Source organism: Ochotona princeps, chromosome 25, assembly GCF_030435755.1.
Source record: "Ochotona princeps isolate mOchPri1 chromosome 25, mOchPri1.hap1, whole genome shotgun sequence".
Taxonomy (NCBI): Eukaryota; Metazoa; Chordata; class Mammalia; order Lagomorpha; family Ochotonidae; genus Ochotona; species Ochotona princeps.
This window is the reverse complement of record NC_080856.1, coordinates 3,132,499-3,159,281: the sequence shown is the minus strand read 5'-3', so window position 1 is coordinate 3,159,281 and position 26,783 is coordinate 3,132,499. Positions and strand designations below refer to the sequence as shown.

General features: G+C 52.6%; 1 protein-coding gene across 1 annotated transcript; it reads right to left on the bottom strand.

The window, feature by feature from the left end:
• Positions 1-3,735: 3,735 nt before the first annotated feature.
• On the bottom strand, positions 3,736-26,151 carry ZC3HC1 (zinc finger C3HC-type containing 1). Its single transcript, XM_004592561.2, has 10 exons — positions 25,973-26,151; positions 24,010-24,121; positions 21,250-21,400; positions 20,700-20,783; positions 13,695-13,822; positions 12,870-13,024; positions 10,634-10,877; positions 7,643-7,855; positions 5,849-6,055; positions 3,736-3,828 (listed from the first exon to the last, which is right to left on the bottom strand). The coding sequence occupies exons 1-10, from the start codon at positions 26,116-26,118 to the stop codon at positions 3,760-3,762; spliced, it is 1,509 nt and encodes a 502-aa protein (XP_004592618.2). The 5' UTR covers positions 26,119-26,151; the 3' UTR covers positions 3,736-3,759.
• Between the last annotated feature and the right edge of the window lie 632 nt (positions 26,152-26,783).

Below are 26,783 nucleotides of genomic sequence, written 5' to 3'. Positions count from 1 at the left end.
TTGGTCCTGCCTGTCAGAAGGACAGTGACCGGTGCATGACCTGGTGTTACTGATTCATGGAGCCACGCTGCTTCCCCACTCCACACCACAGTTTACCCCCTCAATCCAGGGGCCTCCTTCTGCCCATCGCTGCCCTGAGTCAGGGTCAATTAGTGTGAGTCACACGCTACGGAATCCTCACCAGCCAGGGCCACCTGCCAGACCTGCTGTGGCCTCAGTGACACACTACTCCAGCCCGTGTCCTGCAAACACGTCCTGCAGGTTCATTCCTGGCTGCTGACTCTGCGGTTGGCCGCGACTGGGCACCAAGATGACCACCTGCAAGGGTTGCCCTGGAACTCCGCCTGCCCCAAGATGGCTGCTGCTGGGGGTACTTCGGAAATCTGGTATCAGTATCCCATACAGACTGCTCCACTTCTGATCCAGCTCCCTGTTGTTGGCCTGGCAAGCAGTGGAGGAGGGCTCAGGCTCTTAGCCCCTTCCATCCATATGGGAGACCTAAAAGCAGCTTTGACTCCTGGCTTTGGACCAACTCAGCTCCAGCCAGCAGGGTCATTTCGGAAGTTAATCAATGGATGGAAGATCTTTCTTGGTCTCACCTTCTCTGTAACTCTGCCTTCCAAATAAACAAATCTTAAAATCAAAAGAAAAAATTCATTAGGAGACAGTTTATTTAGGTGCTGACACATGTGAAATCCACACTCATTTTTTCATGAACTTCTTGAAGACTTTGTACAAATGGCCTCCAAATTTTTTGTACCAAAATGCTCTCTTTAACATATTTTTATCAAAAGGTTTATCTATTTGAAAGGCAGAGGGACAGGCTCCCAATGCTGGCTTGTGCAGCAATGCCTGCTCCTGCTTGGCTGAGCCAGCCCAAAGCCAGGGGCCCAAAGCCAGGAGCCAGGGGCCAGGAGTCCAAAGCCAGGGGCAGGGTCCCAAAGCCAGGGGCCAGGGTCCCAAAGCCAGGGTCCCAAAGCCAGGAGCCAGGGGCCAGGGGCCAGGAGCCCAAAGCCAGGGGCTCCATCTGGGTCAGCCACGTGGAGGGACAGGGACCAGTGCTGCTTCCCAGGGTGTGCATTAGCTGGGAATAGGAACTGAGAGCAGGAACAGCACTGAACTGGGATGCAGGGCTCCCTAGCTGCTGTACCCGACACCCCTAAACTTATTTTGACTTTTCTTTTTTTTTTTTTTTTTTTTTTTAAAGATTTATTATTATTGGAAAGCCGGATATACAGAGAGGAAGAGAGACAGAGAGGAAGATCTTCCATCCGATGTTTCACTCCCCAAGTGAGCCGCAACGGGCTGGTGCTGCGCCTATCTGAAGCTGGGAACCAGGAACCTCTTCCGGGTCTCCCACGCGGGTGCAGGGTCCCAAAGCATTGGGCCGTCCTTGACTGCCTTCCCAGGCCACAAGCAGGGAGCTGGATGGGAAGTGGAGCTGCTGGGATTAGAACCGGCGCCCATATGGGATCCCGGGGCTTTCAAGGCGAGGACTTTAGCCGCTAGGCCACGCCGCCGGGGCCTTGACTTTTATTCTTCTCTACTTTTTGGAAGCCCCATGCTTTGTCCTTGGGAAGTCCCTGTTCAGCTGATTTACCATTCTTCTGGTTCCTATCCTTGCTTGTGTCTTCCTAACCCTGACCTTGAACCTTAGAATGATTTCAGTAACTTCTTTTCTCTAGCCCTCTCCTGGAGTATCCCTTTCTCCCTAAGGGCCATCTCAGCTTTCCATCTTTCTGTCCCTGCATTAGTCTGTGAGAAGCAGCAGGCAGCTTCAGCCTCAAGGAGTCTGATTCGGGTTAGGAGGGGGCAAAGAAAGAACGAGATGGACGCCAGGATAAGGCTTTTGCAAAGCAGCTCTTTGGGGCCCATGGCTGTCCAGTCTCTGCAAGCCACGTTGCCCAAGGCAGTCGTGGAACACTGGCGCCACCTTATGGACATGGCCGGTACTGCAACCGTTGCTGCTCCCAGATCTGGGGAGACCTGGGTGATGCATGACCCTTAAGGAGGGGAGACTTTCTAGTCATTTCCTCTCTAAGAAGTCACGTATCCATTGGCACCTGGATTTTCTACAGCAGAGAGCCTCCCTTCTGGCTGCACATTCATTTGATCGTCATGTATTGGAGAAGGAACAAGTCTCCAGACCGCCCCTCACGCCCCTCTGCTTCCCTGTCCTCGCCCTTGGCAGTCAGTCCACTGTTTGACCACTTTAGGCTCCTCATGTGAGTGCGGTCATGCATTTGCCTGACACTTTGCTCATGTCACTGAAGAGTGTCTTCAAGGTTCACTCACATTGCAGGAAGGCGCAATAGTCCTTCCTTTTAAAGATGGAAAACGGGGCCGATGTGGTGGTATAGCCACCTAGTCCTCTGCCTGCAGCACCAGCATTCCATGCGGGTGCCAGTTCGAGTCCCGGTTGCTCCCACATCTTGGCTACATCACGGGTGTGCACTCGCATTTGTTCCTTGACAACTGTAAAGAGCTCCAGCTCAGAAAAGGGCTCAAGGAGGGTGGGCCTTGTGGAAAGCCACATCCCGTATTGGAACACTGGTTTGAGCCTTGGCTGTTTCACTGCTGAGCCCACTTTCCTGCGGGGACAGAGTGGAAGTGCTGAATGAGCAGATGGGGAAAGTCTCCCAAGAGAGCATTCCACCTGCTAAGTCTATTAAAAGTTGGCTAATCCTATAGGAGCTGGGAGCAAGACCCCAGGCTGGGCAGCCTCTCTCCTGTGAGCCCTGAAGTGCAGCCCTGAGCTGGGCTGGGAAAATCACCATGCCGGGCTTGGAACCGCAGTGGAGACCGGGAGGCTGGGTTTCCATGCAGCTCTGCCACATTCTCACTGGATGACAAAGCTAATTCCTCAACCTCTTTGTGGGCCAGTGTGTTGGCACAGTGAACCTGCTGGCTTGATGCTTGGCTTCCCTGCTCTCTGTGATAAACCTTGGAGACGCAGCGCCAGGTAAGTGGCCTCTGCTGTCTGAGGGATGACCTGTCCCGGGATCTTGGTTTGGGCCTGGTCGAGACCTGGCTGGTGTCTACCGTTAAAATGAGTAAACATATTTTTGAATACCTTTGAGCCTCAGTCTTTCTGTGGGTAAAAGCAAAATCTATGGAGTATACACCAAGTTAAGCCTCTGCCTGTAACGCAGGCATCCCATATGGGCACCAGCTTGAGTCCTGGCTGCTCCAGTTTCCATCCACTCCCTACTAACGGCCTACCAAAGCAGGAGCGCGGCCCACGTGCTTGGCCCTTGCACCCACGTGCTAGATCCAGAGCCAGCTCCCGGTTCCAGACAGGCCCAATCTGGCCATTGAGGACCTGTGAGGCATGAAACAGCGGACAGAAGATCTCTCTGTCTCTCCTGATCTTGTTTTAGGTCGGAGAAAGATTACAGCTCTCAGACTAGAATCACAAGTAAATTCAGGTCTGGAGTCGACCGAGACCCAAGGTTTGACCGCCTCACGTGCAGCTCACCGGGGAAGGGGCAGACAAGCCTGCGCCGGTAAGAAGCTACAAACACTTTATTAGTTCACACTGTCACACGGGGGTGGGCAACAGTGCTCAGAACACGGCCACGCGCTGAGGCAGTCCACGCGGCGGGCAGCCCTCGGCCTGTCCCGGGGCAGAAGGGGCTTGCTGCGCCGGTGCAGTGCCAGCGCTCCGCCTGGCCACGCCACGGGGGAAGGCAGCCGCGGCTCCCCCCGAGGGTCCAGACTTCCCTCTCCGCAGTTCTCTCTGGCAGGGGCTGGAGCAGCTCAGGACGAGCCTAAGGACTCCCACTGTCGGAATATCCGGAAGACTTTCCTTGACTTGTCAGAGAGACTCTGTGGGCAGAAAGGCTTAGGGTCACACACAGCAGACAGCGCTCACCTACGGGGCTCTGCCACAACCGTCCACACATGCCCAGGACTTGGATTCATTTCCCACTGTGTGACATCTCTGAAGGCCTGTCCCCTGGGGCCTCCCACGTCTCCTCTTGACCTCTGGGCTCCCTGCTGGCCTATGAGGACACGTCTGGCCCCCCGGGGGAGTTGGCACCTGTTCCATGGAGAGGCCCAGCCGCGGTCAGCAGAGGGACCTAAGGCCAGGCCAGAGCAGAAAGCCGCCAGAGCCCTGGGAGTGTGCCCATGGCCTCGGCCACCACGGCAGAGCTGCTCGCAGGGAGCTCACAGCCCGAGCGGCCCCAGGCTCGTGGGGGACGCAGAGACCCTGAGGACACGCACGCCCGGTGCCTCTCCCCACTGGCCGCCCCACGCAGAGGGAGCATCAGCCACGGGATGCACACGGGTGCCCAAGGGCTCTCATCTCCTTTGTGGAGGAGGCAAAGTTGAAGCTCTTCCTAATGACCAGGAGGAATTTAGTTAATGATGGTGTGGAAAGAAAAGTTGAAAAAACTAAGCTCATTCTTGTGCCAACTTCAAGATCCTTTGCCATGGTCTCATCAGGCGCTGGCTGTCCCTGCCAGCACGGAGGTTACATGAGATGCCAGCAAGGGCATCGGAGCCCCAAGCCCATCAGGAGGCCAACCAAAAGCAAACGGCCGGAACCAAACGTGCGGCCTTGGGAGAATGATGGTGATGGGGGCAGGCTGCAGGCCACTACGTCCTCAGCTCCAGTTTGGGTCCAGCACAGATTCAATCAGCCCTGCTGAGAGGTCAGACCCTGGTCTTCAAAGAGCTTTAAGGATTTTCAGAAAAGAAAAAGGCAGGCTTTGTGTCTGGTAAAGCTGAGAGAACTTGCCCTGCACGTTTACTCTGGCCATGAAGGGATGTTCCTGAGCTTTGGGCATCTCCCCACTCCCCCAGGGGGAGCCCCGCAGTCCCAGGGGGCCCGGGCATCTCCCCGCTCCCCCAGGGGGAGCCCCGCAGTCCCAGGGGGCCCGGGCATCTCCCCGCTCCCCCAGGGGGAGCCCCGCAGTCCCAGGGGGCCCGGGCATCTCCCCGCTCCCCCAGGGGGAGCCCCGCAGTCCCAGGGGGCCCGGGCATCTCCCCGCTCCCCCAGGGGGAGCCCCGCAGTCCCAGGGGGCCCGGGCATCTCCCCGCTCCCCCAGGGGGAGCCCCGCAGTTCCAGGGGCCCGGGCATCTCCCCGCTCCCCCAGGGGGAGCCCCGCAGTCCCAGAGGGCCCGGGCATCTCCCCGCTCCCCCATGGGCAGTGCCGCAGTCCCAGGGGGCCCGGGCATCTCCCTGCTCTCCCAGGGGGAGCCCCGCAGAACCAGGGGCCCGGCTCGGACTTGGAAATCTGACAGCAAGGGCAATTCATCTTGTCCTTGGAGGGCATGGGCTCAGAAACTGTTACACTTCCACCAGGCCACACAGCCGCTCCGGGAGCTGCGTCCACTCCAGCACGCCGCCGTCTTACAGACGGCAAATGATTCACTTGCACTGCTTGGTGCCATGGTGGCTCCGAATTCTCCCACACTGGAAACCCCCAGCAGCCATGACTGCCATAGTGCGCAGGCCCAGGGCGGCCGGGGCTGCAGGGACAGCCAGGGGACGTGCCTGCAGGTGCCAGAGTCCAGGCCTCCGACAGCTAAGTGCACTGGCCAACCTCCAGATGCCAGGGCCGGCTCCTGAGCAGACAGCAACCCGAGGTGTCCGTCTGTCTGTTTGTCTGCCTTCCCTACTTGGGAGTCCTCTTAGCGGGGCCAACAGAGAATGTGTCGGCCCTGGACGGGTGCAGGGGAGTGGACGGCGCCGGGACAGCTAGCTAAGAAGGGCAGGCAGGGTGCTCCCTACACAGCTAGCTAAGAAGGGCAGGCAGGGTGCTCCCTACACGGCTGGCCCCGGGGCCTCCGACTGCAAGGAGCGGGTGCCACGCACACACAGGACCACGGCTCAACTCACCATGGACTCTGCCTCCGTGGTCTGGCTGGACTGCCTCTGGGCCAGCAGGAGGGCCAGCACCGCCTTCCAGCCTGGCTCTGGGGGGGTAGCGCCTTCGGGTTCCATGCCACTGCTTTCCTGGACAGCTTTGCCAAGCGTGAGGTTCACCCACGGGCACCAGTCTCTGTGCTGGGAGGTGGGCTCGAAGAAGCTCCGGGAAGATGTGTCCTGAGGGAGAAGCAGAAGACACAGTGAGAGGCGTGTCGTCGGGAAGCCCCGCTCTCGGCCCACGCTTCCGGCTTCCCCCTTCTTTTTCAGCTTTCACACACACTACAATGACAGTGTGTGCGGGCTGATGCAGGTGACAGACTGAGCCAGACCGCGCACCGCTGGCACACACGGGAGTCAGGTCAGGGACCCTCAACTGACCTTTGGGCTTAAAACTCCAACCACGCGGGAAATCAGAGGATGTGCGTTCTGACCACGCGGTGCATGCGTCAGAGCGAGGCCTTCTCAGCTGCTGAAGCCCGTGCAGTGGACAGACCGCACAGCTGCACTTGGGGGACATGGCAGATCACTGAGGCCTACAGAAGATGTCTAACACCAGGGAGGGCAGAACAAAACGGACGACACTCCTGACCAAGCTTCAACAGCAGGCACCTGGGTGAGTCGAGACTCTGAGGTGAACTGTGCCAGCCAATGGGCTTTGGGGGGATTTCCTCAACCTTGGAGCTACAAGGTCAACAGCATCTCAGAATTATCAGAACGTACTCCACATCTGGGACTCTAGGAAGACATCAAGTGGCCGTCCCGCATCCTTGGGTACCGGTGTGGTCAGGCTGCTGGCAGCGGCCCTTCCCTCCTCACACTCCCTCCACCCACCCACCGAGATACAGGACAAATAGACAGCGAGACCGAAAGCAGCTGTGTCATCCACTCCCCCATCCTTTTGACCCTTGCCATCCTAACTGGTGGTCCACATGGGCATGCATCCTTTTCAACTACGTAATCATCAAACATTTCTAAAAATCTAATACCAGGAAAAATAAGATTTTTATTATGGGGGCTGCTGTGATGGCTCAACTGACTAATCCTCTGTTTGCAAGTGCTGACATCTCATAAGCTGCTCCGCTTTCAAAGAGCTCCGTGTTTATGGTCTGGAAAAGCCGAGGAATATGGTCCAAAGCCTTGGGACCCTGCACCCACATGGGAGACCAGGAAGAAGCTCCTAGCTCCTGGTTTTGGATCAGCTCAGCCATCCGGGGAGTGAACCGGTGGATAGAAGATCTTTCTGTCTTTCCTTCCCTGTATAAATTTGCCTTCCCAATAAAAATAAATATTAAAAAAAATTCCTAAACCAAATTTTTACTATTTATTTAACTTGAAAGAGTTACAGAGAAAGAAAGATTTTCTCCCTGTTAATGGGTACAGGGTCCCAAGGCTTGGAAGTAGAGGAGCTGGGACACAAACCGGCAGCGATATGGGATGCCAGAGCTGCAGGCAGAGGATTAGCCCTCTGAGCCACCACACTGGCCCCTCATTCCTTTCGTAGTAAGCAAACTGATCCTGACCTCACTGCTGTCCCATCTGCCCAAGAAAAACATCACCTCTCCAGAATCCATCCCAAAGGAACAAAGGGGAAAACCGAATTCTTGCCTTTGGCCAATACACCGTCTTTGACTTAAAACTCACTTCCAGAGTCCACTGCTGGCTGCGGGACTGGCGAGTGGCTGGTGCCCACTTCCCTGAGCTACACAGCAAGGGCCCAGCATTCTCCTGGTGCCTGGCCACTTCTCCACAGGAAGGAAGACTCACCGAGCTGCTGGAGGAGCAGAGACGAGGTCGCTTGGCCCTCCGGAGGGGGCTGGACGGAACTTCCAGGCCAGCGTTGTCCCCTGGTCCCATGCTCCGCGTCACTGGGCGGGTTCTGGCGGTGGGGCTGGCTGCCTCCGACTCTGCACGCTCAACGGGGCTGGAAGAGTCCAGGCTCCGAGTTCGGCAAACAATGGAACCTGGGCTCTTTTCAGACTGAAGGGAAGGGAGAAATCAGGGCAACAAACCAATGCTGTTACTGATTACGGCCAAAGTATTTCTAGAAATAAGTTCAAGCCAGTATCTGGCAATCTCTGCAGAGTGCTACGGCGCTAGGCCAGTAGCCTGAGCCAGCGTTCCTGGGGGGGGGATTTGGTACCCACTGACGGCCTGTGACGTTGCCAAAAACCTGCCTTCAGGCCTAGTTGGTCCCAAGTGCAGCAGGATCCCAGGAATCGCAGCCTGGGGTGGGGGACGTCCTTGCATGAGAGCACACGGTACATGTCACACTGACTCCCGTGCAGGACAGATGATCACGCCAGGTGCACAGGAGTGAAGGCTCAGCTGTGCTGTGAGCCGAGGTCCTCGCATGCTACTCGCAAGGACAATAGGAAGCCGCTGACTTCTGAGTGGTGACGACGACGCAGGGCACACAGCCAATGGCAGCGACAGGAATTTCTCTGGCTCATGACGACTCAGATGAGATGGGGAGAGATTTCCAAACCTGGGACATGCAAGGCCTACACCCCTCATCAGCAGGAATCAGCTAAAGAAGAGATGATTCTACATCCTTCAGCAACTCTCAAGAACAGGGTCAGAGGGCCTGGCGGGGTAGCCTAGCGTTTAAAATCCTCGCCTTGCATGTGCTGGGATCCCTTATGGGCGCTGGTTCATATCCTGGCTGCTCCACATCCCATCCAGCTCCCTGCTTGTGGCCTGGACAAGCAGTACCAAAGCCTTGGGACCCTGCATCCACGTGGGAGACCCGGAAGAAGCTCCTGGCTCCTTGCTTCGGATCAGCTCAGCTCTGGCCATTGTGACCGCTTCGGGAGTGAATCATCAGATGGAAGATCTTCCCCTCTGTTTCTTCCCCTCTCTGTATATCTGCCTTTCCAATGAAAATAAATAAATAAACAAACAAACAGATCAGGGTCAGAAATCTGAGGGAATGAAATGTGACACGCAGGTAGTTGCTTTGGAGTCCCGAACCGGAAGTCATACCTCCCCCAAATTCTGTGACACAGTCTACACATCTGTCAGTCAGAGGAGCACCCTCCCCAGCATGGAACCCCCTCACCCGGGTCTGGGGGTGCTATCGTGGAAATACTCCCCTTCCCAGGCCCAGAAGAAGCCAGGCAACAGGGAGGGGTGCTCTCCCTTCCTGTGGAGACAAGCCGGAAGCAGAACCCTCTCCCAGCTTCCCTTCCCTGCCCCCCTATCCCTGGGTATGGTCCTCCTGTCTGTGACTTCCTTACTTTTTAAATAAACTTTACAAAAAATGTATGTGATTTTTGGGCTGCCTGTACGATTAAACTCTTCAAAGAAATACATATATATATATATACATATATAAAAATTATATTCAAGATTTATTAATTTATTGGAAAGAGGATGACACAAGACAGAAAGGGAAACAGGGAGGAAGAGAGAAAAGGAGAGTGTGAGAGAGCTCCCAGTGTCTACAGCAGCCAGAGCTGGGCCCGGGTGAAGCCGGGAGCCTGGAGCCTCACCTGGGTCCCCGCGTGGGAGGCAGCAAAGCCGTCACCCACCGCCTTCCCAGACGCACTGACAGGGAGCTGGATTATAAGCAGCAGGGAAGCCAGAACCTGAACTGCCACTGCAGCACGGGGTGCGAGACTGCAAGCAGCCACTGAACCGACTGCGCCACAGTGCAGGCTTCTGAAGTTACATTCCCATGCTGAGTTTTTTCTTTTTGAAGTATTTACTTATCTGAAAAGCAGAACTAGAGGGACAGAGATGGAAACAGAGGTATTTCCCAGCTGCTGGCCCAAGCCCTGAGGGGCTGCTCCAGGCAGTAAGCCAGGACTGCAGTGCCCGTCCAGGTCTCCCACAGGGTGCTGGGGGCCAAGTCCTCTGCTGCCTTCCCAGGCACATTAGCCGGGAGCTGGAGAGAAAGTGGAGAAGCTAAGGCGAAAATCAGTGCCCGCACACAGGACCCGGCATGACGCTGTGAGTCCAGATCACACCGCGAGCCTCCACGCTGAATTCCTTTTTTTTAAACCAACCAACCACGACCACACTCCTTGCCAGAGTGTGGACAAGACATGTGGGTTTTATTTATTTACTTATTTTTTTAAAGATTTATTTATTTTTATTGGAAAGTCAGATATACAGAGAGGAGGAGAGACAGAGAGGAAGATCTTCCATCTGTTGATTTACTTTCCAAGTGACCACAACAGCTGGAATTTAGGGAATCCAAAGCCAGGAGCTTCTTCCAGGTCTCCACGTGGGCACAGGGTCCCAGGGCTTTGGGCCGTCCTCCACTGCCTTCCCAGGCCACAGGCAGGGAGCTGGATGGGAAGTGGAGCTGCCGGGACACAACCCAGCGTGTGTAAGCCAGGATCCCAGCATGTGCAATGTGAGGACTGTAGCTGCTAAGCTACCACGCCAGACTCCATGCTGAATTTCTATAATCAATTTTTGAGCAGTGTGGGTAGAAGTAAGGTCTGCCATTTCAGTTACTCCCTTTCAACCAACACTACTTCTGGAAAGAACGCTGTTAAAATCCCACCCCGAAAGGGAAGCTGCGACGCTGCTTGGAATGCCGACAGCCCATCCCGGCGTGCTCGGGCCTGGCCTGCTCCGTAGCGTCCTGCTGAGGTCAGCAGGGAGGCAGCAGAGGGGCCCCGGATCTGGCCTGGCCCAGGCTCACCTGCAGACCTTGAGAGCAGTCAAGTAACAGAGGGAAGATCTCCATCTCTGTTGTTCCGCCTTTAAAAAAAAAAGTCCACCTTACGGAACCCCCGTCTGTACCTGCTCGGAGCCTGGGGGGCCCGTGGCGTCCTGGCTGCGGGTCATCATCCTTCGAGGAGATTCTGGCACTGCAGGGAGGCGCTCTGGCCGCACGTCGGGACCCAGGGTGGGAGAGCCGGCCAGGCCAAGGGAGGTGTCCAGGTCGCCCACGGATGACTCGATCTGCTGGAAGCCCCACAGTCCCACCTTCCTCACACACTGGGAACACGTTATCAGCGAGAGCTGCATGGGTTCCAAAGAGGAGCTACACAAAGGAGAGAAGGAAGGGGAGAAGGAGTTTCTCAAAGTGACCAGGGGTAACGATGCCCCGGTGCTCCCATCTCATCCAGAGGATCCCTGGAACAGCCTGGAACAGCCTGGAACAGCCTGGAACAGCCCGGAGCACCGGGCACCGTGTCCTCTCGGCCGCCGCCTCTGACGGCAAGAGCCCAGGTTCATCTCTCACAGAGTCCTTACACAGAGGCAGGGCTCCTGGAGAGCTCTGCACAGCAACCCCCCTGTGAAGGTCTTACACATTTTTCCTGTACTTTTATTTTTAAAGATATATTTCATTTTTCTTGGAAACTCAGATACACAGAGAGGAGACAAAGAGGAAGATCTTCCATCATCGATTCTCTCCCCAAGTGGCTGCAATAGCTGGAGCTGAGCTTCTTCCGGGTCTCCCACGCAAGTGCAGGGTCCCTAGGCTTTGGGCCGTCCTTGACTGCTTTCCCAGGCCACAAGCAGGGAGCTGGATGGGAAGCAGGGCCACCGGGATACGAACCGGTGCCCATATGAGATCCTGTCGAGCAAGGCAAGGACTTTAGCCACTAGGCCACTGTGCCAGGCCCTGTACTTTTTTTTTTTTTTTTTTTTTTTTTATTGGGAAGTCAGATATACAGAGAGAATACACAAAGAGAAAGATCTTCCATCTGCTGGTTTACTCCTCAAGTGGCTGCAGTGGCTGAAGCTGAGCTGATCTGAAGCCAGGAGCCAGGAGCTTCTTCTGGGTCTCCCATGTGGGTACAGGGTCCCAAGGCTTTGGGCCGTCCTCGACTGCTTTCCCAGGCCACAAGCAGGGTGCTGGATGGGAAGTGGAGCTGCTGGGATTAGAACCAGTGCCCTTACGTGGCGTCCTGGAGCAGCCAGGTCTCTATGCTCCCTGCAAGTGCTGGGATGAGTTCCCGGCTTCTGGGACTGGTCAGGCTCGTCCAGGCTATTGTGTGCACTGAGGGAGTGACCAGGAAACAGATCTGTCTCTACTTCCCAAGCCAATCTTACACAGAGAAGCTTCTGACAGTCCTCCATCCCAGGGGAGCCTGTGCCCAGCAGCAGGGGCTGCAGGCACAGCAGGGGGCCCAGGGCTCTAGTGGGTGGTCTCTTCAGCGGTTATATAATCAAACTGATTTTTCTTCTTGACAGAAACTTGTTTTCTTTAGGAACGCTACTGTTTACAGAACACCAATTCCCAGCTGGAAAGTGACAGGACAACAACAGTTAACAAGTAAACACGGGGGGGTGTAATGGTGAAGCCGCCTCCTGCCAACTACCCTGTGCCTGTTCAAGTCCCGGCAGTTCCGCCTCCCATTCAGCTCCCCGCTCCTGCATCTGGGAAAGCAGCGGAGGACAGCCCGTGTACTTGGGTCCCTGCACTCGGGAGCTCCTGGTTTCACCATGGCCCACACTCTGCCACTGTGGCCATGTAGGGAGTAGGGCTCCATATGCAAGCTCTCTCTCAGGGCCAGTCCAATAGTTCACCATGGCCCACACCCTGCCACTGTGGCCATGTAGGCAGTGGGGCTCCATATACAAGATCTCTCTCAGGGCCAGTCCAATAGTTGAGCAAACTAAGCCCCAGCTCTAGGATTAGAGGACCCCATACAGGTGCCGGATCATGTCCCGGCTGCTGCACTGGAGGATGGCCCAAGCCCTCGGGCCCTACATCCACACGGGAGACTCAGCAGAGGCTCTTGGCTCCCGCTGCCGCGGCCACTTGGGAAGTGAACCAATGGATGGATTTCTTTCTTTTTCTCTCCTCTCTGTGGATCTACTTTTCAGTGTAAGGTAAACACCAAATATTAACTTTCCTGAGTTCTAATTCTGGTTTTTTTTTTGTCACTAGTTCTTTTTATTGGTATCTATTACCACTCCACATTCCTCTTGTCTCTGTTTACCTCTGAGGAAGCACTGCGCAATTTCTAGATTCTGAGGGACTTGCACTGTCACCGCCTTCGGGGCCCAGGACGTGCTCACTAACCTACATGCCCAGCCACACACGGCGAGAACACAGGCAGTGATGCGGACTTGGATGTCTGAGCCTAACTTGGTGGCTGCTTTTTTCTCATCCTTTTGGTGGTCAAGTTCATCTTCCAGTAGGTGTAGCAGAAGACTGATCTTGTCCTCAGTCAAAGACTGCAAAGGAACAAAGACGAGTTCAGTTTAATCATCATGCCAAGGAAATTCAGACAACATGACATACCAACTGTTGGATTATTTTTTTTTTAAGATTTATTTATTTTATTGCAAAGTCAGATATATACAGAGAGGAAGAGAGAGGAGAGGAAGATCTTCCAGCCGATGATTCACTCCCCAAGTGACCACAATGGCTGGTGCTGCTCTGATACGAAGCCAGGAGCCAGGAACTTCCTCTAGGTCTCCCACGTGGGTGCAGGGTCCCAAGACTCTGGGCCGTCCTCAACTGCTTTCCCAGGCCACAGGCAGGGAGCTGGATGGGAAGCGGGGCTGCCGGGATTAGAACCGGCGCCCATATAGGATCCTGGCGCATTCCAGGCGAGGACTTTAGCTGCTAGGCCACTGCGCTGGGCCCTGTTAAACAGCTTTAGTAACAAAGATACAACTGAATTCATGAGCTTGAAAGAATCGTGCCTATGTGTTTAAGTGAAACTCATTTAGTCGAAGCATCCAAGTCATCTCTCAGGCGGAGACTGAAACAGGCCAGCTGAGAGAGACCTTCCCTTCCAAACTGTCTGCATCTCGTCACGCAAAAAACTGCGCTTTACACAAACATGTACGCAACAAAGTGACACGTGGCGGCCCCACAGCCTGGCCCAGACAAACTCACCATGCCTTTCAAGTCCTCTGGCCTCAGGGACGGGAGCTGCAGCTCCAGGTGACAAAGGCTCTGAAAGCGATCCAGGAACTCACTTAGCAGGACAGCGGGCTCATCCAACGGCAACATCCCAAATCGGTCTATGAAGAAGTCAACAGAGACCGCCTCAGCGGGAAAGCAGTAACACGCGCATCTGTGATGCCTGGGGAAGTGTCAAAAAGCTGAGCTGCTGAAGTGATACTGAAAACCTCCGAGAGTGGCCTTGTGGCGCACGGCGTTGAGCCCCCGCCTGTGCGTCAGGCGGAAGTCAGCAGCCAGAGGTTCTCCTTGGCTGCGGGCTTGAAGCACTTGGGCCCACCCTCCCCTGCTTTCCCAGGCCACAAGCAGGGCGCTGGATGGGAAGTGGGGCCGCCAGGATTAGAACCGGTGGCAATATGTGATTCCATTGCTTACAAGGCAAGGCTATGGTGCCAGGCCCCAGTTTTCTTTTTTTTTTAAAGATTTATTCATTTTATTACAGCCAGATATATACAGAGGAGAGACAGAGAGGAAGATCTTCCGTCCGATGTTTCACTCCCCAAGTGAGCCGCCAACGGGCCGATGCGCGCCGATCCGAAGCCGGGAACCTGGAACCTCCTCCGGGTCTCCCACGCGGGTGCAGTGTCCCAATGCATTGGGCCGTCCTCAACTGCTTTCCCAGGCCACAAGCAGGGAGCTGGATGGGAAGTGGAGCTGCCGGGATTAGAACCGGCGCCCATATGGGATCCTGGGGCTTTCAAGGCGAGGACTTTAGCCGCTAGACCACGCCGCCGGGCCCCCCAGTTTTCTTTTTTAAAAAAGATTTATTCCTATTTATTTGAAAGACAGAATTACAGAAAAAGAAGTAAATCTTTTTTTTAAATGACTGTGAATAAATTTATCTCTTATTCCACTTCCATGGACTAAAGTACCCCCGTATTTTTGGCTATCCACCCAAGAGTTAACCACCTGGCTCCCACCTTTCCTTCCCCCAGTGACTTCGGGCAATTCCTGGTAAGTGTCCACTCACCACATTTTCAGCATTGGTCTGGGCAGAGACCCCTGCAAATGTCCCTAAGAAGGGACATGTGACTGAGCCCAGGCAGAGGGCAGGATGGGAATGTGCTGTGACCTTCCACCACAGACCATCTGCATGTGACTCTACAAACTGCTGTCACCATGCAACCCTGGAACACCAGTCTAACCAGCTGCCCTGCTTCCTGGAAGAGCTGGGGACTTGGTAACATCACTGAGCCAGTAAGTTAACCAACGCTGGACGAACCTACCTTTGGACGTCTGTAGGAAATACAACACTTTTTCCTACTGTTTAAGCCAGGGGTGGGAAACCCTTTTGCTGCCAAGGGTCACTTAGATACGTATAACATTGTTCATGGCTCCTACAGAACTGTCAGTTTAAAAAGTAGCCTGCTGTGGGGTTGGCACGAGGGCTCACTGGCTAATCCTCATTTGCAGCAGCATCCCATAGGGGTGCTGGTTCGTGTCCTGGCCTTTTCACTTCCCATCCAGCTCCTTGCTTATGGCCTGGGAGAGCAGCGGAGGACAGCCCAAGGCTTTAGGATGCTGCACCTGTGAGGGAGACCCGGAAGAAGCTCCTGGCTCCTGGCTCCAGCTCAGCTCAGCTCTGGTCACTGCAGCCCTCTGGGAAGTGAACCAAAAGATATAAGATTTCTCTTTCTCTCTCTCTCTCTCCTTCTCTGTCTTTAACTCTTGCAAATAAATCTTTTTTTTTTTTTAATTGGAAAAGCAGATTTAGATCTTCCATCTGATGGTTCACCCCTCAAATGGCTGCAATGGCCGGAGCTGGGCTGATCCGAAGTCAGGAGTCAGGAGCTTCTTCTGGGTCTCCCATGTGGGTGCAGGGTCCCAAGGCTTTGGGCCATCTTCAACTGCTTTCCCAAACTACAAGTAGGGAGCTGGATGGTAAGTGGAACAGCCAGGACCTCAGCACACGCAAGGCAAGGACTTTAGCTGCGAGGCTACTGCACCAGGCCCTCAAATAAACGAAATCTTTAAGAAACTACCGAAAGTCTTTTTGAAAACCTACACAGTATTTTAAGAACCTTAACTTCCACTCTTATCTACCTGAAAGGTAGAGTGAGAGAGTTGGCATCTCTAGCTGCCAGTTCATTCTCTAAACGTCTGCATTGGCTCGGGTCAGGCCAGGCCAATGCCCGGAGTCCAGAACTCCATCTGGTCACCCCCGGAGGTGGGCAGGGGTCCAAGCACTGCAGTCTCTCAGGACACACTAGCAGACTAGTAGGAAGCTCAGTTAGAGGCAGAGTGGCCAGGATTTAACTGATGTGCAGGTACGGGACGTGGGCGTCCTGTGTGTGATTTAGACTGTGGGTTGCAACACTGCCCTCTACAGGAGAGAATTCGTGCGGAAGGCAGTGACAGAGAGACCTTTGGCATGCTGATTCAGCTCCCAAGTGGCCACGACAGCCAGCACTGGGCCAAGGCCAGGAGGAACTCCACCCGACTCGTCCACACGGGGGCAGGGCCAAACAGTCAGGCATCCTCCACTTCCTTCCCAGACACACCAGCAGGGAGCTGGATCAGAAACAGCATTGTCTAAGGAGCACTGGCAACAATTGTGGCAGTTTAACCCACGGCTCCACAGTGCAGCTGCTAAAAAACTGTTTTGGTAAATACTTATTTGCAAGGCGAACAGGGCAAAGGAGATGGAGAAGGTCTTCCATGCACTAGCTCACTCTCCAAATGGCTGGAACGGCTGGAGACGAGCTGAGCCAGAGCTGGAAGCTGGAGCCAGGAGCTTCTTCCAGGTCTCCCACTCTGTGCAGGGTCCCAAGGCTCTGGGCCATCCTTTATTACTTTTCCAGGCTACAAACAGGGAGCTGGAAGGGAAGTAGAACAATCGGGACATGAACCAGCGCTCGCATGGATTCCAGTGCCTGCAAGGTGAGGATTCAGCCATCAGGCTACCGCACCGGGCCCAGTGGAGGATTAGTTTTTTGAGTCACGGCACCAACCACTATCCTAATATCTTTAAAAGAATCACTTCTTGGGGGCCTGGCATGGTGGCCTAGTGGCCAAAGTCCTCACCTTGAACGCACTGGGATCCCATATGGGCGCAGGTTCTAATCCCAGCAGCTCCACTTCCCATCCAGCTCTCTGCTTGTGGCCTGGGAAAGCAGTCAAGGACGGCCCAATGCTTTGGGATCCTGTACCCATGTGGGAGACCTGGAGGAAGTTCCTGCCTCCTGGCTCTGGATCGGCACAGCACCAGCCGTTGCAGTCACCTGGGGAGTGAATCATCGGATGGAAGATCTTCCTCTCTGTCTCTCCCCCTCTTTGTATATCTGACTTTGTAATAAAAATAAATAAATCTTTCAAAAAAAAAAAAGAATCACTTCTTGGGAGCAGTGTTGTGGCATAGCAAGTTAAGTCACCCCTTTGACACCAACATCATAAGTACTGGTTTAAGCCTCGACCAGGAAAGTAGTGGAGGAAGGCTCAACTGTCTGAGCCCATACCACCTGCATGGCAGATCAGCATGGGGTTCCTCACTCTGGGATTTGGTGTGGCCCAGCACTGACTTTTTGGCCATTAGAGAAGTAAACCAGTAAACAGAAAATCAACCTCTCTCTCTCAAATAAACAAGTAAGAATATGGGCAAAATGATCATAACCAACTGCTGGATATTAACCAAAGATTTGAAATCATATGGAAAGATGCCTTATTCATGAAAGGTAGCTGGATCTTGCTAAAGATGAAGAATTTTTTAAGATTAAAAGATTTATATTTATTTTTATTGGAAAATCTGACGTACAGAGGAGAGAAAAGACAGAGAGGCAGATCTTTCGTTTGCTGATTCGCTCTCCAAGTGGCTGCAACAGCCAGAGTTAAGCTGATCTGAAGTCAGGAGCCAGGAGCTCCTTCTGGGTCTCCCACGCAGGTGCAGGGTTCCAAGGCTTTGGGCCGTCCAATTGCTTTCCCAGGCTACACCAGAGAGCTGGTGGCTAACAGACATATGAAAAGATGCTCAGGCTCCCTAGTCATCAGGGAGATACAAATGGAAACCATGTTGAGATACCACCTAACTCCAGTGAGACTGGCCTATATTCAGAACTCAACTAACAACACCTGCTGGCGTGGATGTGGGGAGAAACGCACCCTCCTTCACTGCTGGTGGGAGTGTAGGCTAGTACAACCACTGTGGAAATCAGTATGGAGAGTGCTTGGAGAATTGAAAATAAACCTGCCATATGACCCAGCAATCCCGCTCCTAGCAATATACCCAATAGAAGTGAAATCTGCCTATGAGAAGGGGATCTGTAATCCTGTATTTACAGCAGCACAATCTACAATAACAAAGACATGGAAACAATCCAGATGCGCGTCCAAAGAAGAGTGGTTAAAGAAACTGTGGTACATCTACTCCATGGAATACTATTCAGTTATTAAGAAGAATACAATTATACTATTTACAACTAGGTGGTCCCAACTAGAGATCATTATGCTCAGTGGAATGAGTCAACCACAATTATATAAAGAAACCAGTATGGAAAGTGTAACTTCAATAATCCGATCCATGCTGTTTTGTGCTTGGTTTTTTGGCTGTATCCCATGTGTTTTGCTGTTTTTTATTTCAGTTTTGTTTATTCCAAATAATTTCTTTTCTCTTGTTGAATTTGTCACCGGCTCATGGATTACACAGTGGCATCACTTTCCCCAAGACTTCTGTTTCCTTTTCGTCACTCATGTGTTGGTTGCTCAGTGGTGTGCTTTTTCATGGCGCTGTAATTTGTTGTTGTTATTGTTGTTGTTTTGGCTGTTCTAACTCATACCAGTTGCTGACCTTGTTTCATGGCTTCTCAGTTATGGAAATGCATAGTGATGGAGTACTGGGGTCTATCATATACAGATGTGGGGCTACAATACAACATGCATCCCTGCTTCCAGATGAAAGATGGATTCCCAATGAAACTGTTGGACATGTGTAGATAAATTCTTCTGAGGTGTTCTGTGTACAAAGCAGTGGTTTCTATTCCAGGCACTGTCCTGCCTTCGTGCTCGTACAGGGAAGAACTGGGAGCTGGCCTCTTCAGACCCAGGCCAAGCTCTGGAGTACAACCGTCACTTGGGCTGCTCTTCGGATCTGTACTCACTGGCCATCTTGTCTGGAGACCCTACTGAACTACCAGTGACGTCACCAGCGCATCCTCTACAGATCAGATCTGATTCTGGGGCTGGCATGTGACTCAGCAAGTGAAGCTGCCACTTGTTGATTCGAGTTTTGGCTGTTCTACTTTGGGTCCAACTCTCTACAGGGAAGGCAGTGGGAGATGTCCAGTACTTGGGCCCCTGCCACCCACATGGGAGACCCAGATGGGGTTCCAGGTTCCTGCCTCCAGTCTGGCCCAGCCCTGGCTATTCAGTGGTATGGGAAGTGACCTGCTTTCACTCTGTCTTTCAAATACATAAATAACCCCCCCTCCCCCCACACACGTCTGGGCTGGGGGAGGAACAGCGCAGTGGCAAAACAGGAATCCCACAAACACACCCTCTGTGTCCTGACTGCCTCACTGCTGATCCAACTCCCAGCTCATGGCCTGGAGAAGCAGGGCAAGATGGCTCAAGCCCTCAGACCCTGCACACATGTGGGAGACCCAAAAGAAGTTCCTGGTACCTGGCTTCAGATTGGCTCAGCTCTGACCACGGCAACCATTTGAGGAATGAGCTAGAGAAAGGAGAATCTCTCGTCTCTCCTTCTCTCTGTAAAACTGCTTTTCAAGTAAATATAAAGAAATCTTCAAATAAACAAACAAACAAAAAACCCTGATTCTTAATTTCCTCACTTAAAAAATTGGGGCTGCTCAAAGCATGCATGAGACTGCGTTTGGGAGCGGGCTGGGCCAGGCTGGGCCAGGCTGGGTCAGGCTGGGTCAGGCTGCAACACCCTCTGGTACAAGCAGCAGCAGGGGCTAGGGCCTGGCAGTGGCACGCATGGCACTCAGCAGCACACACGACAGGGAATCTAGGTAGATATGGATAGCAAACAGGACTTGGAACTCATCAGAGAAAACAGTGCAGATGGGGCTCGTCACCTCGTGCACAATGAAGCCAGCACCCTCAGAGTGACCAGCAGGCTGGCAGGAATGCAGCAACGGCCAGCGAAGGGAAAGCCCCCAGCCCACGGCAGGGGTCCAGAGACAGGGGCGGAGTCAGGGCAGGTGGACTGCATGCTCAGGCCACAAGCTCCAAGTCACGCCAACCCTCCCCGCCTCCACTCCCGCAACACCCCAAGACATTCCTTCTCTCTGGGTCTCTGAGGCAGTGGCCCCCATCCCCGGCACAGCTGTCCTCTCACAGCAAAGAGGGGCACGCCCTGTTCTTCTCCCCCCAGCCCCGGCTCTCCCAACGACACAGGAGCAAAAGCAGTCATTTTCCTCACCTGCCTTCCCACAACCCCATCCTTGTCCATGGCCCACACTGGCCTGCAGGAATGAACGTTAGAAACTTCAAAGTTTAAAAAACAAAATTGGGTTGCTATTATCTACCTCCTGGGGCTCCTGTGATAATTAAACTGTAATAAACAGTACATGGCAACGCCACTGGCAAATCAAAGGCACTTAATAAGCAAAAACAGAAACTGTAACCACATGGCAATATCAACAGTATTAAAAATGCAATGGGCCCAGCGTGGTAGCCTAGAAGCTGAAGTCCTTGCCTTTCACATGCTGAGACGGGCTCTGGTTCATGTCCTGGTGGCCCTGTCTCCCATCCAGCTCCAGGCTGTGGCCTGGGAAAGCAGCAGAGGATGGCTCAAAGCCTTTGGACCTTGTACTCACATGGGAAACCCAGAAGCAGCCTTGGGGAGTGATCCAAGGAAGATGGAGGATCTTCCTCTCTGTCTCTTCTTTCTGTAATCTGACTTTGCAATAAAATAAATCTTAAAAAAAAAAGAAATGTAATACCGAGGAGTAAGAGCAGACAGGAACACTGGGAAGCAAGTACCTGGCGAGGGGCTGTCCGGCCAGAAACAGAACTTCTCATGGGCGGAACACAAGGACTTCTTCAGCTCCACACACCGCTCCTTATCTGAAATCCACAAACACAGCAACGCCTCAGACACCACAAAGTCAAAATCGAACGCCAAGAGCCTCCCAGCCGCGCAGGGCCGAGTTTAGCGCACAGGAAGTGCCAGCAACCATTTCTGCAAGCAACTTCCACATCGAGATCTTAGGTTCAACAAAGGAGACGTCAGGTACCTCGAAGGCTGGGCTGCCCAAAGTGGGACCCCCTCACCCACCCTCTGTCTCTTCATCGCAAAGTGCACATTTTGGAAAGAGAGAGCGGATATGCTGTTGTCAGTCACCTACATTGTTACAGTAGCTTAATTATAAATAAAATAATGAGATCAGCTAATGATGGGGGTGAAGGCGCTCGCACATTCGCTTTCTTGTACACTGCCGCACACACTCCTTACTAACGCATGGCTGGCGCTGTCAGGAAGCCAGCTCGCCTCTGCCACACACAGCAGGACGTGCTTGGAGGCCATACTTACACCTGTCAAGGTCCAAGGCTGGCTGTAAGGAGGCGCAGAGGAGGGCCTGGCAGCTGGGACACTTGAGCAGGTCGCTGTCCACCGTGACCCAGCCGTACTTGGCACAGACCAGAGGTGACAGCTCGGGGGGCTTCCCTGCCCATTTCAAACAGTGCTCACGTTAAGAAAAACAATGCTGCAAGTAGACTAAAATAAACACAGCAGAGATTAGAGCCTGAACTCATCATGACAGACACAGCCAGGATGAGACTGCATTAACAGGAAGAGCAACGAGGCACACTAGGGACTCCTGGAGCAGACACCCGCCTCAGGCTGCAGGCCCTCTGAACGCCAGGCACCAGCCCTTGGCTCCAGCTAATCCTGTGGCTTCAGCAGGCCACACGCTAAATCGGACCTAGCTGTGGGTAAGTCTAGAAGCCATTCACTTCTGTTCAGTCTGTAAACTCAGCGACACAGGGAAAGCACCCGGACAGCCCTTGGAAGGAGGCAAAGACGGAGTACTTCTCATCACGCAGCTGTGGTCTCCTATTGTACCACATCACTTACCTTCCAAAGAATAAAAGGCAATAAACAAGCACTACTTTACATTACAACTCCCAAATACGAGTGTTATATACTAACAGGTCTGTGTAGGTTTATGTCAAGAATATCACTAAGTGCGTATTTGGGAAGGTGTCCTGAAACAGTCACAGATCCGTAACAGTCAATGGTCAGGGTTTGTTTTGACTAAAACAGCTCCAGCTGTTCCTGTCACTTGGGGAGTGAATCAGTGGGTGAAGATCTTCTCTGTCTCTCTTCCTCTATGTATATCTGACTTTGCAATAAGAAAAAAAATCTTTAAAAAATGTAATCAATTTATAACCAATGAGAACAAAAGGAAATTGATCCTAATGCTATATCAAAATCAGGATTTAAACTCACTATAAACAACTGCCCAGGTTGCATTGTACCTGAGCAGGTGTCACAGTGCTAGGAGAAAAGCAACCGTACCTGGAAGGCATCCTGGTCTTGGCTGATGCCAAGTCTGTGTTAACCATGGCAGTGTGCAGGCACAGATGCCTATCCGAGTTTTTTAATCTATTTAATTTTTTATAAGATTTTGTTTTTTATTATTAGAAAGGCAGATTTACAGAGAGAAGAGACAGAAAGATCTTCCATCTGCTGCTCTGTTCCCCAAATGGCTGCAACAGGCAGAACTGAGCCGATCTGCAGCCAGGAGCGTCTTCCGGGTCTCCTACACAGGTACAAGCTCCCAAGGCTTTGGGCCGTTCTCTGTTGCTTTTCCAGGCCACAAGCGGGGAGCTGGAGGGGAAGTGGAGCAGCTGAGAAACCAACCGGCGCCCAGACAGGCTCCCAGTGCTTGCGGCCCGAGGAACAGCCAGCTGAACTACTGCACTGGTCCCTATTTGGTTTGGTTTGGTTTCAAAGATCTGGAGGAAAGGGGGCGAAGTGCTCACTGCGCCACCATGGGCGCGCGCTGGCTTGGGCCCCTCTGCCTTTGAAATGCACACAGAGGAGCTACGCACTGCTAGAATCACACAGGGACAGGTCGGAATGGGGGCCTCTAAGGGCTTCTTTGACACGTATGATTTCTGGGGGGCTTCCGTGTACTGGGCTACTGCATCTGCAGTTAACTGGGAGGGCTGAGAAGGGGTAAATCAGAAGGGAGAATCCCGAGGGACCACCTGAGTCAGGCCAAAGCGCCCGCTGGTGCACACAGGAGCCGGGGCTGGGGGCAGACCAGGACAGGCTAGGCTGCAGCTCCTGCAGGAAAAACAGGACTGGGAGGGTGTGCTGCACTTCCTTGTGGTACTCTTTGTTGCTCACTATGATGGAAGTTTGAACAATTCCTACAGAGCAGTCTCTGTTGCAAGGAATTAAGGCAGGGGAAGGGGTCTCTAGCCAACTGCCAGAACAGAACTGAGACCCTCAGACCAACAGCTACAAGGAAGTGAAATCTCCCAACGATCACATGGATGAACTAATGCAATAGTGCTTCCCTTTGTGGTTGAGCTCCGAGAGGAGTGCCACACAAGTTGAACTTGACCGCAGCCCGGGAAGGTCAGGACCCTGAGCCAGATAGCTCCACAAGCCTGCGCCTGGATTCCCAATCCCCGGAAACTACGGCATGATAAATGTACACTGTTTTAAGCTATTACGTTATAGAGAAAGCTGCTAAAAAACATCTAGAGAGAACAAGGTACTCAGGTGTTGAAACTTCTGGGCTCGGCAGCGTGGCCTAGTGGCTAAGGTCCTCGCCTTGATCCCATATGGCTGCTGGTTCTAATCCCGGCAGCTCCACTTCCTCTCTATCTCTCCTCCTCTCAGTATATCTGACTTTGTAATAAAAATAAAATAAATCTTAAAAAAAAAAAAAAAAAAAAAAAACTTAGTAGGCTGACCTTGGCAGATCATTTAATCCACCTGAAACTCTTTTGTACAATGGGCACAATCACTTATTTTCAGAGATTTAAGGTGAATATCAAAAGGGATAATACATGTGAAAATACTATACATCAGTATTAATTATCATTCCTGCTCTGCCCAGGCTCTAGTTTGTTTGTTTTTTTTTTCTCTCTGTAAAAAGTGAAGATTAGATGGTTTCAAACGCCCTTTGGAGGGATAACAGATTACCACATCAACTGTCTTACAATTTTTCTTACCATGCCTGATTCTGAAATGTAAATGGAACAATACACCGGAGGAAAGAGAATCCTAGGAGAGGCAGGACGTGCGTCTGAGGTGAACCGAAAAGGATATAGAAAACGTTTCCACCCTGCAGAAGAAGGCTTCTTTGCTGGTGGATTCCAACGCAGGCTCCTCTCCCTGGAGGGATCCGGGAAGTGACTGCAACGCGGCCGAAGAGTCCTTGCTGGAACAAAGCAGCAGGCACAGGTGACGCCCTCGCGGTACAACTTCGCCCACAGATCTTGTATCTAGCTTTTCTTCGGACACTATCAGGTACACCAACAATAAATTCCAACCTTCCTAAACAACATTTCATCGCATCAGTCCTCAGCCACTAAAATCCAGTGGCTTCATAATGTTATCAAATAGAATCCAAAGCTAAAACTCTTTGCAATTCAGTCATACCTAACTCACACCAACTTCTCCCTCCACAAAGCTCCACTGTACCAAAATACTATCGAGTCAGTTCACTCAATGTTCTTACATGGGATTTTTTTTTAAGTGAAATTGCATTTTTTTCAAGGCTTTTTATTAAAGGTTTATTTATTGTTATTGCAAAGTCAGATATACAGAGAGGAGAGACAGAGGAAGATCTTCTGTCCGATGATTCACTCCTCAAGTGATACAAACAGCTGGAGCTGCGCCGATCCGAAGCCAGGAGTCAGGAACTTCTTCCGGGTCTCCCATGTGGGTGCAGGGTCCCAAGGCTTTGGGCCGTCCTTGACTGCTTTCCCAGGCCACAAGCAGGGAGCTGGATGGAAAGTGGTTCCGCTGGGATTAGAACCGGCGCCCATATGGGATCCTGGCACATGCAAGGTGAGGACTGTAACCACCGGGCCATGGTGCTGGGCCCTCCCATAGGATTTTGTATAGTTTTGATAAACACAAATTAAGGGTCTCTGGTTTCGGTTAGGGAATTTGAAACAGTTCAGAAAGAAGCACTTCGAACTGCAGATTTTTTTTTCTACCTGAATTGAGCCTTCTCTTCTACTTCTTTAAAAAACAAAAACAAAACAAAACACAGAGAAAGAGCCAACTACAAAATTTAAATCAGAGTAAAATAAAGATCTTTAGAATTCATGAAACAAATCTGTAACACGGGGCAACACGATGGTCTAGTGGCTAAGGTCCTTGCATATGCCAGGATCCCATATGGGTGCCGGTTCTAATCCCGGCAGCTCCACTTCCCATCCAGCTCCCTGCTTGTGGCCTGGGAAAGCAGTTGAGGACGGCCCAAAGCCTTGGGACCCTGCACCTGCATGGGAGACCTGGAGGAAGTTCCTGGCTCCTGGCTTCAGATCTGCACAGCTCCAGCTGTTGGGTCCATATGGGAAGAGAACCAGTGGATAAAAGATCTTTCTTTCTTGTCTCTGATTCTCTCAGTAAATCTGCCTTTTCAATAAAAAATAAACAAAGCAAAAAATTCCACAACAGTACACGGTAACAGTAGCTGTGAACTTCTCATCAACAGAAATCACTTTCTCACTCCATGGCTACTACGCATGTTTTGAAATAATGTTTTCATTGACTATGATCTCAAAAGTACGGTGGCTGCATACTGCTAACAGTTACTAATTCTTTAATCCAAACATGCTACTACATGACTCCTCTCCCGCATGAGCCTGATAACACCATCCCGACGTGTCTGTAGTAATTTCCCATTTTCTACATAATTTACTCAATGCACTTAAAAGCATTGTCCTTTGCTCTGTGTATTTCACTTTCCAAGAAAAAAGTGATCTTTACACACACAGAGCACTCTGAAAGGGTTCACGTGGTCATCAGAGCGCCGAAAAAAGGTTCAAGGTAACAAAAAAGGTTAAGAATTCCATCTTCAGGTGCATTCGCTCAGCGCTCGCTCTCTGTCTCCTTTCTTTCTTTCTCTCTCTCTCTCTCTCTCACCCCGGACACCCCCGAACACACCGAGGCGGACTGCAACCCCACAGACTGCTGTACCCCCAAAGCAGCCGTGCCCACCGCCCGCGTCGCCGAGCCCAAGGGGACCCGCCGGCCCCCGGGTTCCCCGCTCACTCACGCGTCGGCGCCTCCGTCCTCAGGGGCAATCCCCTCGTCTATCAGCTGCCGTACTTTCTGGGGGGTCTCTTCCGGGGAGCGAACGCCCGCACCCCAATTCTTTTCGACTCCCGCGTCAAACGCGGGCCCCTCACTGGGCGCCGCCATCTTGGTCCGCCGCCGAATTGCTTCCCCGCGGCTTTGAAGACTCAGGAGCTTGAGAGTTCTGGCCGGAGTCGAGCCACCTCCCGAGGGCGCCACCCGGCGGCGGCGCGAGAGAGCGCGGCGGCCATCCCTGGCTGGGCGTCGGACGGTTGAGCAGAACTGTGGTGTTAGCACTCCAAAGCTAGACGAATCGCTTCTTTTGTTTTCGTTCAAGCACGATTTTTAGCGCAGTAGCTGCAAATTCAGCGAGGAAGTGGGGTCCGGCTCAGGTCCTTCACCGTTTCGCAGCTGCCACACAAAAACAAACACTAGAACCCTCAGATTCCGCGCTAGAGGCGGAAGTAGCTCTGGACAGGATGGAGCAGTCTTTCCTCTCCTTTGTCCAGCGTTTGTTGACTGTGTCTAAGCACTTGGCGGTGACCATAAGGAACCAAGGAAACACCGGCAGTGCTTGTGCAGTTAGGCATCAAGCGCACGTTCTTCTATACTTGAGGGGGGAAAAACTGTAAGTTTGAAGGCACACAGAGACTTTCCACTTACTAGAGCTAGGCTGGCTGGAGTTAAAGGTAGGAACTGAGAATTGAGTCGGGGTCTTCTGTTTGGGACCCAAGTACTTAAGGCACTATCTGCCATCTCCCAGCTGGAATTGGAAGGGGAGCTGGGCCTCA

Coding starts and splice junctions, on each gene's coding strand:
- ZC3HC1 (XM_004592561.2), bottom strand. CDS start 26,118: ATGGCGGCGCCCAGTGAGGGGCCCGCGTTTGACGCGGGAGTCGAAAAG. Junction 10,878..12,869: donor GTGTGTGGCTGGGCATGTAG/GTTAGTGAGCAC, acceptor TCCTTTGTGTAG/CTCCTCTTTGGAACCCATGC. Junction 6,056..7,642: donor TCTGCTCCTCCAGCAGCTCG/GTGAGTCTTCCT, acceptor CTTCTCCCTCAG/GACACATCTTCCCGGAGCTT.